The sequence below is a fragment of the Pleurodeles waltl genome, chromosome 10 (genome assembly GCF_031143425.1).
Source record: "Pleurodeles waltl isolate 20211129_DDA chromosome 10, aPleWal1.hap1.20221129, whole genome shotgun sequence".
Taxonomy (NCBI): Eukaryota; Metazoa; Chordata; class Amphibia; order Caudata; family Salamandridae; genus Pleurodeles; species Pleurodeles waltl.
The window spans coordinates 398,822,417-398,837,360 of NC_090449.1; the positions used below are offsets into that span (position 1 = coordinate 398,822,417).

The 14,944-nt window shown below is 45.8% G+C and overlaps 1 protein-coding gene across 5 annotated transcripts in view; it reads right to left on the reverse strand.

Moving 5' to 3' along the window:
* IFT140 (intraflagellar transport 140) overlaps positions 1 to 14,944 on the reverse strand; it is a 1,792,511-nt gene that overhangs the window by 283,378 nt on the left and 1,494,189 nt on the right. For all 5 annotated transcript variants that reach the window (XM_069210629.1, XM_069210628.1, XM_069210630.1 and 2 more), the window contains one exon: positions 10,325 to 10,502. In XM_069210629.1, the coding sequence (XP_069066730.1) occupies positions 10,325 to 10,502 (178 nt within the window). The remainder of the gene's footprint in view (positions 1 to 10,324; positions 10,503 to 14,944) is intronic.

The following is a 14,944-nucleotide window of genomic DNA, read 5'->3' on the forward strand; positions in this document are numbered from 1 at the left end:
ACCACACCTTGAATTCATTGAGAATCCTGCTCTATTGCACATCTATATGTTTAAAGCGTTGTTTTGGGCCATTCAGTAAGGAATACATTCTGCTAGACCCCAGTCAGCATGCCACAGGGCAGACAGGGTCTATTGGACTTCAATCGTGGTGGCTGAGGTAATTTGTCACTGGTCTCTTGGGCTGACCGAGTGACTAATAGAACAGACAGCTGGAGAGCAATTTAAGAGGACCCAGGCATAGGTGCACCCCAAAGGCTCTCTCAACGGTTCCATGCAGCATGATGCCGAAGCCCGGAAGGGCTGCAATTGGCTTTTGTGATCAGCTCGTGCAGGGCTGCAACTGTTCCAGATTGTGATCAGCATGTGCTGGGCCGTAACCATGGAAGGGTGGTCATCCCATGCAGGGCTGCAACTGCTGCAGGCTGTGATCCATCTGTGTGGGGCTCAGATTTTTGACAGTGGGACTGGCCCTACTCCAGCAGAATTTATGACAAGTTCATGCGGGGGCTGCAACTGCCAAGTGTTGCAAGGCCATGCCTGGGGTGTTGCCAGTTGACCATATGCCCCCAGCATGGTCTCAACTGCCAGATCAAGAGACCAGAGACACTTACCACAGACTCAGGTGGAACCTCTTCATCTCAGGACTTCTACTTCCTGGACGCAGAAGACTCAGAGTGGTCACACACCCAACACGACCCAGCACATGAAGTGGGAGGTCCTCAAAGAATACCTGCCAGAATGCCAACACTCACTAGAATGTGCAGGGGTGCCTCTGAAAAATGGGTTGAATGAGTGAGACCGGAAAGGAGTAAAATTAACAAGTGAGGTATGAGACTAAAACACTGAGCACACATACTGTTTGGGAGGTTATTGCACTGCATCTGTACTACATTCATGGTACTGCTGCTGTGCCCCAAACTGATACAAGGGGCAACCTACTATAGTGAGTACAGAAAGGGAGAGCTGGTGTGCTGGAAAGCGTCCAGAGAAAATTTATTATTTTCAGCTATTGATAGTCACAGGTTTCTTAGGCACTTAGGGCCATATGTACGAACACATTTTCCCATAGACATAGAATGGGTTAAACCCTTTGCTACATCTGGCCCTATGTGTAGGGCACAAGTTGAGAATTTAACAATCTCCAGAAACACGTAAAGGAATTTAAAGTCCAGGCCATTGTTTGTGCTTAGAAAAAGAAAACACTTTTTATTAGACAGCTGTACTCAATACTACACAACTCACGCTTTTGTTGGGCGGAAGGAGGCGGCACCGGCTTCCCAAGGGCAGGAGCCCTTTAAACTTTCTTCAGCGCTCCCGCCTCACGGGACGCGCTTTTGCTGGGCGGAAGGAGGCAGCACCGGCTTCCCAAGGGCAGGAGCCCTTTAAACTTTCTTCAGCGCTCCCGCCTCACGGGACGCGCTTTTGCTGGGCGGAAGGAGGCGGCACCGGCTTCCCAAGGGCAGGAGCCCTTTAAACTTTCTTCAGCGCTCCCGCCTCGCGGGACGCGCGCGGGCGGCGCCCGGGCCAAGGGCGGGCCCGTCCTGCGCCCGTCAGCGACCGGAGGAGGCCGGGCTGGGCCATATTATTTTCATCTTGATACTGAGGCCGGTGACTAACGGACGAATATCCTCCAGTCACCCGGACACCATACCAACATAGGTGAGCAGTATTCTAGGCCCTTCTGTTGTTTCAGCCTCCTTAACAAGGCCCTAGCGGAGCAAATTGAGGGTGGGAACAGGGGAGAAAAAGCACCTATAGAAAAAGACTGATAAATTTTGGGTTGGATCAAAAGCGTTTTATTAAGCCAAGACGGGCAGACGGAAGTGGGGGGTGCTTCTGGAGAAGGCCGGCAATAATAAGACTCTAGGCGGTTTCCTTCAAAAAGCGGTTGAGGCATTAGAAAAGGAAATTGAATTGGTGGAGCGCCGTCTAACTGCCCCGTCATTGATGGAGGCCCCACCGAAAACTCCAGCACAATTCCTTCACCCACCCGCTTCTCAGCCTGCCCCGGCAATTCCACCCCCAACCACCCAATTGTCTGCTGCAGAGACCCTGGAAATTGTTATACAGCCTCCAGAATCTACACAGCCTCTTCCAGATAGGTCTGAATCCACTTCAGAACACAGCTCAAAGGGCAAAAGAAAACGAGGGGAGGCAAACTTAAAGAATAAACGGGCCCGTGTTTTGAACTCCCCCAATCTTGCCGTGCCTACTCAGACCAAGGACTACATACCAGCCCAAGCTCTTAAGAGTGACGGTTCAGAAATAGCCCACATAATAGATTACATAAAAGACGAGCTCTCTAAAAAGCTATACCCTATAACAACTCGCCTATTAGCCATTGAGGAGAAACTTGATGGTCTCATCAAGCTCAATCAGATGACCATCTCTTCCTCCCTAGAACCACAGTATCTCCGCCAAAATTTTCCATTGAGCCCTCCAGGCAACAGTGCCAGTAGTCTTCCCTCATCATTGAGCACGGACCATAACCCTCGAACGATCTGTCCTGATTCTTCATATCAACCAGCGAAGGCTCCAACTGTTAGACTGGACAATGTCTTAAAAGCCAATTGTTCTAAGACTACTTCCCTCTTCTCAAGGGGAAATAACGTAATTGCTCCTTCTAATAATATGGGTATAAAACTTCATAACAATACCCCTGATCAGATCCACCCTCCACCAGATCCGATGCATAGGGATCAAGGAAGTAATATGAGAACTTTACACCTACCACCAGAAGCTTGCCCTTATGTGCTTGTTATCACGAGTGTTCCCAAACTTAAAACCACCATCTCCGAAACATTTACGGAACTGAAAAACAAGGTCATCCATTGGCTACATAGACACGCTAGATTTGCTTTTCACATGGTACCCTCAATATTAATGGTGAGGAGGGTGGGTTGGGTGGGTCCACTTAAGAATCCTGGCACGGGTGATTGTATTGTTATCAACTTTGATGCACCTTCCCTTGTACAGCAGCTTCATTTGAATGTGTGTCAATCTAACCCTCTAGGGGGAGAAATTTCTCTGTGTAGACTACAGGCTTTCTACCCTCACAAAGTTGTACCAGCTACCAAGGGGGCGACAAGGCCACTCAGAGGTGCCACCAATTTGCAGAGGCAGCCTGACGCCCAGCTGAGATGTAGCTCCAACTCGCTTTCTGAAATCGATTGACTAAAAACTAGCATTGTACACTGCTCACTCCAGCCTCAAGGTTTCAGAAACTGGGATAAGAAGCACCCTATAGTCGGAAATATTGAAACATATGTAATGGGGTTAGGTAATCCTGAGGTCGACCAGACTCCTACTGCAGATACCAGAGATTCTATGCCAACCCCCGCGCCTGCCCAGCTAGACCCTTCTAAGATGGAAAACAGTATCCCTCTTTCCTTCTGTGATCAGAGTTTGGAAACTTGTAGTAGTGGGGGAACAAGCAAGGAGGGCAAGGCGAATGAGACCAATTTAGCTCCGGATTTAATAGGCCCCAATAAGTATGGGTATTCACCACCATTTCAGGCACTCAAATTGTTCACGCCATGCCCCGATTTAGACGGGGCAAGTAATATTTTGGGTGACAATGTAGTGGGAAGGCCAAATGAGGCCGGTATAGCTACGAACGAAAAGGGTATAAAATCTCCTCATGGCACTCCATTTGCAAGAGGGAACCTTATGGTTGAAGTTCCCCATGACAAAATAGATGGTCCAGACACCGTTCTTAGCTGGAACATTGCTGGGCTGGAGAACAAAATGAGTATTCCTGAATGGGGCAAATTCATAGATGAACATAAAATGTGTCTTTTCCAAGAAACATGGGCACTGGAGCCCAAATATAGAATTGGTTATAAAAGTTACTGGGTCCCAGCAAGAAAGGTTAACTCAGGGAGACCCTCAGGTGGGCTGCATATATGGCTTAGTTGCTCCCTTAAATCCCGGATTGAAACAATTGACTTGGGCTGTCCCGATTTGATGGGCTTATCATTATCAACCCTTAGTGAGAAACCACTTCTAATAATTAACATTTATAACAGCAGCTTGGGTAGCAAATAGGAGTCGGACCCACTGACTACTCTGGATAGCCTCCTCTCTTGTAAATCATCTTCCCATTTTATTCTTATCGCAGGGGATTTTAATGTCACTTTTGAACCCTACTTGTTGGCTCAGGAACTATATAAAGATGTGGACGCCTATTGGGGTATTCCTCAACTGGTGTCAAGCAAAAGACCGAAAACAAATAGACTAACACATCAGGTTGTGGATATTACATTGGCCCATGGCCTCCGGGCCTGTAATGGTTGTTCCCGCTCGGACCCTGATCTCCACCCTACATTTAGGCGTGGAACACAGAAGAGCCAGATAGAGTATATTTTGCTTGACATCCGGCTGTGGTGTCATATGGTAGACATGAATATTGTAGAACATGAGGAAAGTGACCACGAGCCATTGATCTTATCTCTCAGGAGTTTATTACCCCTACTTGAAGCCCCTTGCCCTAAGATTTATGAGCAACAGCTCGCACTGACCAATAACAGACGAAACGCCAAATGGGAATCTATGAGTACTGATACAGCCCTAATGGCATCTGTGTACAGACAGCTGGCCGATCATATGGAATGCATGCCCCAGCTTTTAGAAGATAGTGAAGGGCTCATAGTAGCCCACACACAACTATTTCATTCTCTCAAACATCTTTTTACTAAAGAGGCTGCTAAAAAAGTCAAAAAGAAGTGCAACGCAAGGTGGTTCAATGTTGCATGCAGGGAAGCACAGCACAAACTATTGAGAGCTTTAAGAGGGGGACAGTCAGACCACATAAGGAAAGCCAGGAAAGACTACAAACAGGAACTAAGCAGAGCCCGTAGGAGATGGGATGAACTTAGATGGGTCTCCCTCCTGGAATCTGCTAAAACAAATGACACTTCGAAATTTTGGAAACTGGTGGCTGATGCCAGTGAAGGATCTAACCGCTTGCCTGGTGCTTCAATACTCCCTGTAGAGTAGACAGATCACTTTTCCCTATTATATTCTGGGACTCCAGGTGCTACTACCATGGAACTGAATCATATTATGACCTTTGAGACCCCCCCAATTGAATTTACCCTGGCAGAAACCAAGGCTGCGATTGTTTCACCGAAGTGGGGAAAGGCCCCTGGCCTTGACAAAATTCCAGGCGATCTGTACAAGACAAACCCAGGTGTATGGGCCCCATACCTGAATCTGATTTCCAATTCAGTAGCTGCAGGAGCACCTGTCCCGAGCTCCTGGATGGGAGCGGAGATAGTCCCCATCTTTAAGAAAGGCAGCCCCTCTGACCCTGCCAATTACCGTCCAATCTCCTTACTTGATAATTTCCCAAAACTTTTTGCAAAACAAATCTTGTCCCGTCTAGAAGATTGGATTCTGGAATTTAACGTTATTTCCGACCTGCAAGCAGGGTTTAGGCCAGCTGTCAGCACCATAGATCAAGTTTTAAGATTTCTAACAATCAAATGGAAAACTGTGGAAGTAGGAGGGGGTAACCTTTTTGTAGTTTTTATTGATCTTAGAGCAGCATTTGATTTGGTCCCCAGAAACCAGCTATGGCTGACACTAGCCAATATGGGCATCCCACATGATCTTCTGAAACTTATCGCCCGATTACACGAGAACACCTAGGCACAAATTAGGAGCAGTAAGGATGGTGACTTAACAGATCCAGTGGCTATTGAGAGAGGAGTCAGACAGGGCTGTGTCCTGGCTCCTACCCTTTTTCTTTTATACATAAATAATTGTATTAATTATTTAGTAAATTGCACTAATGACTCCCCAAAGTTGGCCGGGATTAAAGTGCCATGCTTACTCTATGCGGATGATACCATCCTATTGGCCAAAACATCCATGGGAATCCAAAATTTGGTCAACCAGTTCTGTGCATTTTGCAGAGATTACGGGTTAGATATCAACGTTAAGAAAACCAAACTCATTATATACAGTGCCCCGAACAAGAAGCTTAGAGCAAATATAAAGATGGACTCAGTCCGCTTGGAGAGGGTAAAGGAATATGACTACCTGGGCATTAGATTATCTGATAAGGGTAGCTGGGATGCAGCTATCAGGAAAGGTGCACTTACCATCAGCCAAAGATGTGGAGTGCTAGAACGGAAGGCTAGTACTGCAGCAAGCCCCCCTCTGACTCTTATCTCTGAAATTTACAAAGTCCAAATCCGTGCCGCTGCCCTATATGGAGCGGAACTCTGGGGGTTCACATAGACATCTGGGCACCCTTCAAACCAAAGAAAACAATTTCCTTAAGCACATATCTAGACTCGGAAAGGGCACGCCGAAGCTCCTTCTAAGGCTAGACTTGGGTTTAAACAGCATCAAAGACACAGCATACCTAAGGCCACTTCTATACTGGGTTCGACTATGGAAAACGGATGAACTCGAACCCTTTAGGACAGCAGTCAAAGATTTAATATCACCTTGCCATGGATGGGAAAAAGTTCGCTGGTTAAGGGAGATGAAAGCAGCTTGGGTCAAATTGGGTTTATCCCATTATTGGGAGAATCCTGAGATGATTCCTGCTAACGCTAGACTGCTGATCAAAGATCGATATTGGGGGAAAATCTATGAGGAATTTCTAGGCTCAAATGGGTCAGGTCTGCTGACAGCAGAGTTTCTGCTGGTCAAGCACGAACCTTTGCCTGAAAGTTTCCTGGATCTCCCTATACCAGCCCGTGCCCGCACTTTACTTCTCCAGTTCAGATACGGAACACTGGCGGTCAACAGCTTCACAGCTCGTTGGACGTCTAATAGTCCTATGTCTGACAAATGTACAATCTGTCATCTATGCAAGGAAACTCCTGAGCATGTCCTATTTTTCTGTCCCCTGTATAAACGCCCTAGAGGAAAGTGGATTATTCCTCTGTGCAAAACACTGGTACTACAAAACCGAACCAGTGTTTACAGATTATGTAAATATGATACTTCCATGCTGATAGTAAGCTCTGTTTCTAAATATTTGTCAGCAGCATGGACAATCCGTAGTAGGATTATGTCAGATCTCAATCCACTGGCTGAAGAACGGTTTAGTAGTTAGCAGATTTGGACTGTTACAATAGTAAGAGATTTTAAATATAATTATTAGAGCTGATCTATTGAGGATTTTAGATTGTGTCCCCGTGTATGCTTTTCAATGGGTTGCCCCAACCAAAGCGATTCACAGTTTTCTAGTATATATTATTTTGTAAAACCCCAAGACCCAATTTATTTGACCAATTCACTCAAGAGAAGAGGTCAACCTAGGGCACCCTTTTTGTACTGTTTGGCTTCTAACTTTTGTAAATATGAACTATTCCATGTAGTTTTATGATCTACTTTTATGCATAAATCAGTTTTAGAACAATTTTATATGTATTATTAGAAAATATTTGGTATACAACTTTCTATTCTAAATTGATTTTTATTATCTTAGCACACAGCACTTTGCAAATTGTAAGATTTAGGTACCATTTTAAATGTCTTTAATCACCTATGAAATCTTCTAGGAACCACTACGAACCTTTATTTTTTTTTAAGTATAACTTGCTCTAGAACAGTTTTCCCTAAGCACACCTTGAGAGGTTCTGGCATACCATTTGTTTCTCCTTGTAACCGTTCTGGTAAATGGCACTTTTTTTTTTATCTGGGAAGTATAAACTGTGGAATTCTTACTTAACCTCTGGCCTGTTTGGATAAATAGTGTGCTAACTGTTAATGCTCCCTTTTTATGTGATGGTTTATGATTTCTACCTTTTTATATGTATGGTTATTTTAAATTTTTTAAATGGCCTAAATTTAGGCCGAATAAACTATTGAATTGAATACACAACTCAGTTCTGCATGCAGGTCACAATGATCACAGTTTTCTCTTGTGAATATTATGCCCCTTACCCATCACCCTGTGTGCTCTCTCCCACCTAGGTTAACCTAGTTCGATCTGCCTGCCACTGTTTACTCAGGTTCTTTTCCCCAGTGTCATAGTAGCTAGGAAATATGTCCTTAGTCCCTTGTACTTCTTTCAGCGTGTTTCCAGTGGCTTAACCCATTGCAGGTGGATACCTTCAATGATCGCGTGCTGTTTCAGTGGTGGCCACTTGAGGAAGGGCACCGTGGCTCACATCTTTTCGAAGCATGGATGTCATTGATGGTATGGTATCACTCGACAGTCCTCAGCACCACTGTGTGGGTGCTTCTAGAAGTCACAGGCTGCTTCTAGGCTGACGTAAATGATCGTCATGGCAGTTGCGATCCCGAGCAAGGCCAATGTGCATCTAAAGGCAGTTGAAGCAAACCCCAGCTGGCAAGGACACAATCAGGCAGTTGCAGCCTCACCAGTGGCAGTACACATGGCACGACATATGCAGCCCTCACCTGGAATAATACATATTGTATGTTAAATGTAGCCCTGACCTGGACCGGTATGTATGGTAAAGCAGATGCAGCCCTGACCTGGGCTGAGATACATAGCAAGGAAGATGCAGCCTGTCTTGACCAGTGTGCTGATGTACAATTGCTCAGTTTTTGTCAGGATCCAAGGAGAGATACGGTGCAGGAAAGGTTGCTCCTGGCTTCACTCTCTCAGGCAGTTTCCTTTATCTGGGTGTTTCTACACCAGAAAAAAGCTGGGCTTCTCCTCCTGGACAATCTCTCCTCCTGTATGGTCAGGTATGCTCACTTCATCTCTCAGCAGGCAGGATTCTAAGTACTAGGCAGACCCACAGCTTCTCAGCCAAAAATGTAGATTTCAGGGATGTCTCCCCATCAATGGGAGATGGCTGTCAGGCAGACAGCAGCCCTGGCCAAAGAACAGTCCTTCAAGTAGTCTGAGGAGCAGCCCCATTCCTTGATGATGACAAATTTAGAACTGAAACAAAGTGGGGCAGTTTGGGTCCCACTTTTCTCCATATTTTCTAGGCACCGGACATGGATCCATTGTCTCGCAGTTCAGAACTGGTTTGGGGGAGTTCTCTTTCAAGTGTCCTTCTTCGGCCAAATTAGACACAGACTTTGTGTAAAGTGATGCTTCTTACAGCAGGATGTACAAATGGACACAATGAAGTGTAAGGTTTGTGCACACAGTTGTCATCAGCCTCTCTGAAGCAGTAATCTGGGATAAACAAAACAGTCCTGACCTAGCAACCACCTCCCAACAGGAATGCAGTCCCACCCTCTGCCACTACCATCTAATAAATTGAAGTGCTTGGAAAGAACTAAACAGCAGGCCCTTACTTACGAAACCCTCAGGAATTTCTAAAGGTACATTGATCTCCATCTTCCTGAATATCTGAATCTCCATCCTCCAGCAACAGGAATGCCGCCTATACACTTCCACTGCCTGAGGAAGCTGTCTTCATCCTTCATCTTGTGTCATGGTAAACCAGTGGCATCCTAAATGGATCCCACTCATTTCCGTATTCAAACCCATACTCATGGAGTCCAACTACTACACATGTGCTCCACCCATACTACACACCCACTCAGCATACACACTGAATATAAGAAGACCGTTCTGGGTTTTCACATAACAGCAGAACTTTAAATGAGAGAGGCCAGGAGGCCACACGCTCATTGATGCAGATAAAAAGATTTTGTCTACTATATGAGATCACAAAACATAGCATGCTCCACTACCACTTTATGTGCTAAACCTAAGGCAGGGACATTAGTCCTCTGTCCACACTCAGGTTATGCTTGGTGTACCCTTCCAGAACCTAGGACTGGTTCTGGACCTCACATTGTCAAAGTATCTTTATGCACATGCTAGGTTAGTATAATGCCAAGGCCAAAAAATAAAGGTTTGGGTACCGGATACAAACCATCAGGCACTCAGGAGCTGTGTACATGCTTGTTTGCCATGTATAGGACAATTGCGTCCCAGCACATTGTCTATTTTAAGCGTAATAGAAGCATTTGCGCTTTCTGAGATTGTGCTCCTGAACATCAACAGTCATGGTGATTGGAGACAGATGCTCTATCAACTACATTAATAACAATTCAAAAGTTAACTATGCAGGCTATATGAAAAACTGTTTTGCACCCTCGGATACCAGTTTCAAAATGTGTGCCTTTATTGAATGACTCAGATATGCAAGTTTCAGGATTATTATTTTAAGGCCAAGGTTTTCTAAGAAATCAAGTCAACTGTGAACAGATGGTGAGATCTGCACAATTTGCGTACAATGTTAACACCATTCAAAATGTGTCATTTAAACACTATAAAAAAACATAATGAGTTTCTGCAAAAACATAAGAACATGCATTTTTATCTCTTTCGTATACTGAAACATGATCTCCCAGATATCCTTACCAGCATGCCAAGCTGTATTGCCAGCATGGCCATTTTGGCTTCCAGTTCTTGTTCTCGTTCAGCTTCCCTAAGTGCCTTTGCCCCTCTGGCATGACCCATGTTCCCTAGGCATACTTTGGCAACATCCAGTCTCCTCGTCTTGACGCACATCCGTGCCATATTCTCCCAGACAGCCTCACTGGAAGGAGAGGAAACAATAAGAACATCCAAGTTAAGTAACTAGTATAAGATGTTAGTATCTGCACTGATTCCTAACATTTATCAAGGATAAAGAAAGTCTACAACATACACATTATTATGAGCAGTCAAAAAACACTTTCAGAGTTTATAAGTTATAGAGAAGGAAAGTAGCTTTACAAAGACACGAGAGGCAAAATATATATGGACATATATATGGACCTCTGGCTAGTATATAGATATAAAAGATAACGGCAAACCTATGAGGTTCAATTGACTCAAGTTACGAGAGTCACTGTGACCCATCATGACATGTGAAAGACTACTGCCAATAGCGTTCAGTCTTTTTGGAGGAGCTACCAAACAGCTTTTGGCACTGAATGAATGGTCACTGTACCTCAATACTTGAATATCAAAAGTGATAAACGCAATGGAATAGATTAACTCAAAACAACCTTCAGACATGTTCAGTAGACACATAACATAGAAATAATGGCAAGTAAAGGCCTACACAGACAACAATCAAGCCCCAAATGTCACAAAAGGTGCTAACCACTGTGCTCCACTTTAATGTATTACTTTAATACCAATGTTTCTGATTGGTTGTCCATGCTTACTGCAGACATGTTAACCTTTCTTAATATTCTAATGTGGCTAAATGCACTCAGGGAATGTTCTTGCGCTTAATGGGTAGTGCAACAGATGCCTCCTGGATGCATTCAACTACATTTATAAAGCGTGTTGTTACTGCTTGTATGGCAATGCCACCTTTGGAGGCATATAGGTGTATCCATGAGAAGGGAAGTGGCTGGGGAGGCAAGCCACATAAAAGTAGACAAAAGTATTGTTTATTGAGTTCTTGAGACTTCCTCCAGTTGTTTGACTTAGGGGTTGTAGTTGTATAATGCAGCATTTGCATGTTGTGTAAACAGCGTTGAGATGCCTTGCAGGGCGTTCCCAGTAAAGCAGTGGCACTGCATATGGAAGCTTGAGAGGCATGTGTACAGATTAACAAAGGGCCTATATTTGTATGCTCAGTCAACATGCATGAGGATCATTGATGGGATCAACTGAATTTAAAGAGATAGCAAATGATCCATCTTTTGAGTTCACCAAAAGTCCTGTTGTTTCTTTAAATGTTCTTGCCACGAAACCCAGGTCAGACGGTAGATAATTCTTTATTTTGTATTGAACAAGTTACTTACCTTCGGTAACCAATTATCTGGAAGAGACTATCTAGCTGCAGATCCCTTACCTTAGAATTCCCTGGCGTCGGCTTTGAAACCAGAATTTTTCTGTTGGGCAGTACCTTGCGCACGCCATTGTTCGGATCTGCGCGCATCGCCCGGCTCCGCGTGGCGTCATCAGAGTCGTTGGAGCTGTCTATGACATCACGGTTGTCTATATAGATGCCACCTCGGCGTTTGTACGTCAGTTTTTTTACCACAACTTTCAACGCCAGAAGTGCAGAGTCATGGAAGAACCAACAGTATTTAGTTTAGTTTTTTTCACTTGATTGTTTGAAGAAAAATACATGCCTTGGAGAAAGGCAAAAATACTGGCACGCCACAAGCTAATGCAGTGGTAGCAGCTTTCCCTCTAGTAGAGTGAGACCTCAAGCCCTCTGGGGGCTGCTTCTTGGCCAAAGTGTAGCAGATACTTATACAGAGAACGACACAGCACAAAGTGGACCGATTCTGTACTGCCCAACCCTTCTTTGCACCAACGTACCCCACAAAGAGTTGGTTGTCCACCCGGAACTCTTTTGTGCAGTCAAGGTATAACGATAACGCTCTTTTTGGGTCCAGCCGATGGAGACGCTCCTCTTCCTTAGAAGGATGCTGTGGTGCAAAGAAGGTGGACAGGATTATATTTTGACCCAGATGGAAAGGCGTCACCACCTTGGCGAGGAAAGAGGCACAAGTTCTTAATACTACTTTTTCAGGCTATATCGTGAGATGTGGCAGTTTTGATGATAAAGCCTGCAGCTCACTCACTCTCCTGGCAGATGTAATTGCCATAAAAAAGGCTGTTTTAGTAGTGACCAGCCGGAGAGGACAGCTATGTAAGGGCTCAAAAGCAGCGCACATTAGGAAAGTAAGAACAAGATTAAGATTCCACTGGGGCATAACAAAAGGCACAGGTGGAAACATATGAACAAACCCTTTAAAAAAATCTTTGTACTATAGGAGACTTAATCAAAGAAGGTTGATCGGGCAAGCATAGAAAAGCTGATAAGGCACCAAGATAGCCCTTGAGAGTCCCTAAAGAGGAACCCTGTTGGGCAAGAGATAAAATAAACAAAAGGATATTAGACAGAGAAGAAGAAAGAGGATCACCAGACCTCTCTGTACAATAGGAAACAAAACGTTTCCATCGGCAGGCGTAAATTGACTTAGTAGAGGGACGCCTGGCTGCCAGAATGACATCACAAACTTCGGAAGGGAGGTCATAAACCATCAACTGTCGCCGCTCAACCTCCATGCATGAAGCCGCAAAGTTAACAGGTTCGGGTGGAGAACCTTCCCCTGCTGCTGCGACAGAAGATCCTCCCAAAGAGGCAACCCGATTGGAGGATTGATGCTCATTTTGAGAAGCTTTGGTTACAAGACTCTTCATGCCCAATCCGGAGCCACAAGGATAACTTGTGCCCAGTCGTTCCTGATTTTCTTGAGAACTCTGGGCAGAAGTAGTATGGGCAGAAAAGCATACAGGAGGCCTGAACTCCACACGCAACAAAAAGCGTCGCCTATCGATAGCCCCCTTGGAAACTCCAATGCGCAAAACTGCTGACATTGCGTGTTCTCTGCGGAGGCGAACAGATCTAACCAAGGCTCTCCCCACTGCTGAAAGAGTCCTTGCACCACCTCCGGATGGAGATACCATTCGTGATCCGCTAAGCATTTTCGGCTGAGCTCGTCTGCCCTGGCGTTCAGAGAACCTGCCAGCTGTTGAACCACCAGGGTTATGCCCTGCTGTTCCAGCCATGTTCAGAGACGCAGAGCCACACCGCCCTGCTTGTTGCAGTACCACATTGCGGTGGTGTTGTCTGTGAATACCTGCACTACCTTCCCTTTTACAAGAGGAAGAAATGCCTTTAATGCTAGTCGGATCGCCCAAAACTCCAACAAGTTGATATGGAGCCCAGATTCCACCGGAGACCAGTGACCACTGATCTCCACCTCTCCCAGATGGCCGCCCCATCCCAGAAGTGACGCATCTGTCACTACTGTGAGATCTGGTTTGGGAAGGAAGAGGAGTCTGCCTTTGACCCAATCGCAGTTCACTTACCACCACTGCAGATCCCTTACAGTTCCCTCCGAGATCTGAATCACGTCGGTAAGATTCACTGCAGAGCCCTCATATGCCATCTGGCATGCTTGACCAATAGAATGCAGGAAGCCATGAGTCCCAACAGCCTCAGAGTCTGTCTCACCAAATCCAGGATAGAGGCCGAAACATCAGTATCAAAACCTGAATATCCTTGACTCACTGCTCGGGAGGATAGGCCCGACACTGCACTGTGTCCAGAACAGCTCAGATAAAAGTGAGCTTCTGAGAGGGAGTCAGGTGTGATTTCGGCACATTGATAGCGAACCCCAGCGAGTGCAGGAGGTTTGCCGTCGTCTGTAGATGGATGACGAGAGCCTGGGGCGTGGGAGCCTTCAACAGCCAATCGTCGAGGTAGGGGAACACTGAAATCCCTGACCTGCGCAAATGAGCTGCCACCACCCCCAATCACCTTCGTGAACACCCAAGGGGCACTGGTGAGATTGAGAGGGAGCACGGTAAACTGAAAGTGCTTGTGGCCCACCTTGAACCGCACGTAACTCCTGTGGGCTGGCAGGATGGGGATATGAAAATACGCCTCCTGCAAGTTCAACACTACCATCCGGTCTTCTTGATCTAGGGCAGACAGGACCTGAGCAAGAGTGAGCACCCTGAATGTCTCCTTCTTGAGGAAGAGATTGACGTCCCTTAAATCCAGGATAGGGCAAAGGCCCTTGTTCTTTTTGGGAATTAGAAAGTAGCGGGAAGAACAACCACTGCCTACTTCTGATTTCGGGACCCTTTCTATGGCTCCCTTGGCCAAGAGAGGTGTAACTTCCTCGCAAATCAAAACCAAATGGTCCTAAGTCAGCCGTTCTTTTGTCGGAGGGATAGAGGGAGGAAAAGACTGGAAGGGGAGGGAATATCCCTTCCGTATGATCTGCAGAACCCATTTGTCTGTTGTGAAGGAAAGCCAGTGAGGGAGATGAAATTGAATCCTCCCTCCAACTGGACGGACATGGTCCTGCAGAACCACACTAGGAGGGCTTTGGCGCAGTGGATGGGGGCTGTGTGGTGGCCGACCGCTAGCCAGACCCTCTGGGTCTGATGGTACCACGACCACGTCCTCTTTCGGGATGGTGTGAAGCCTGAGGACGGTGGCTAAGTTGAGGC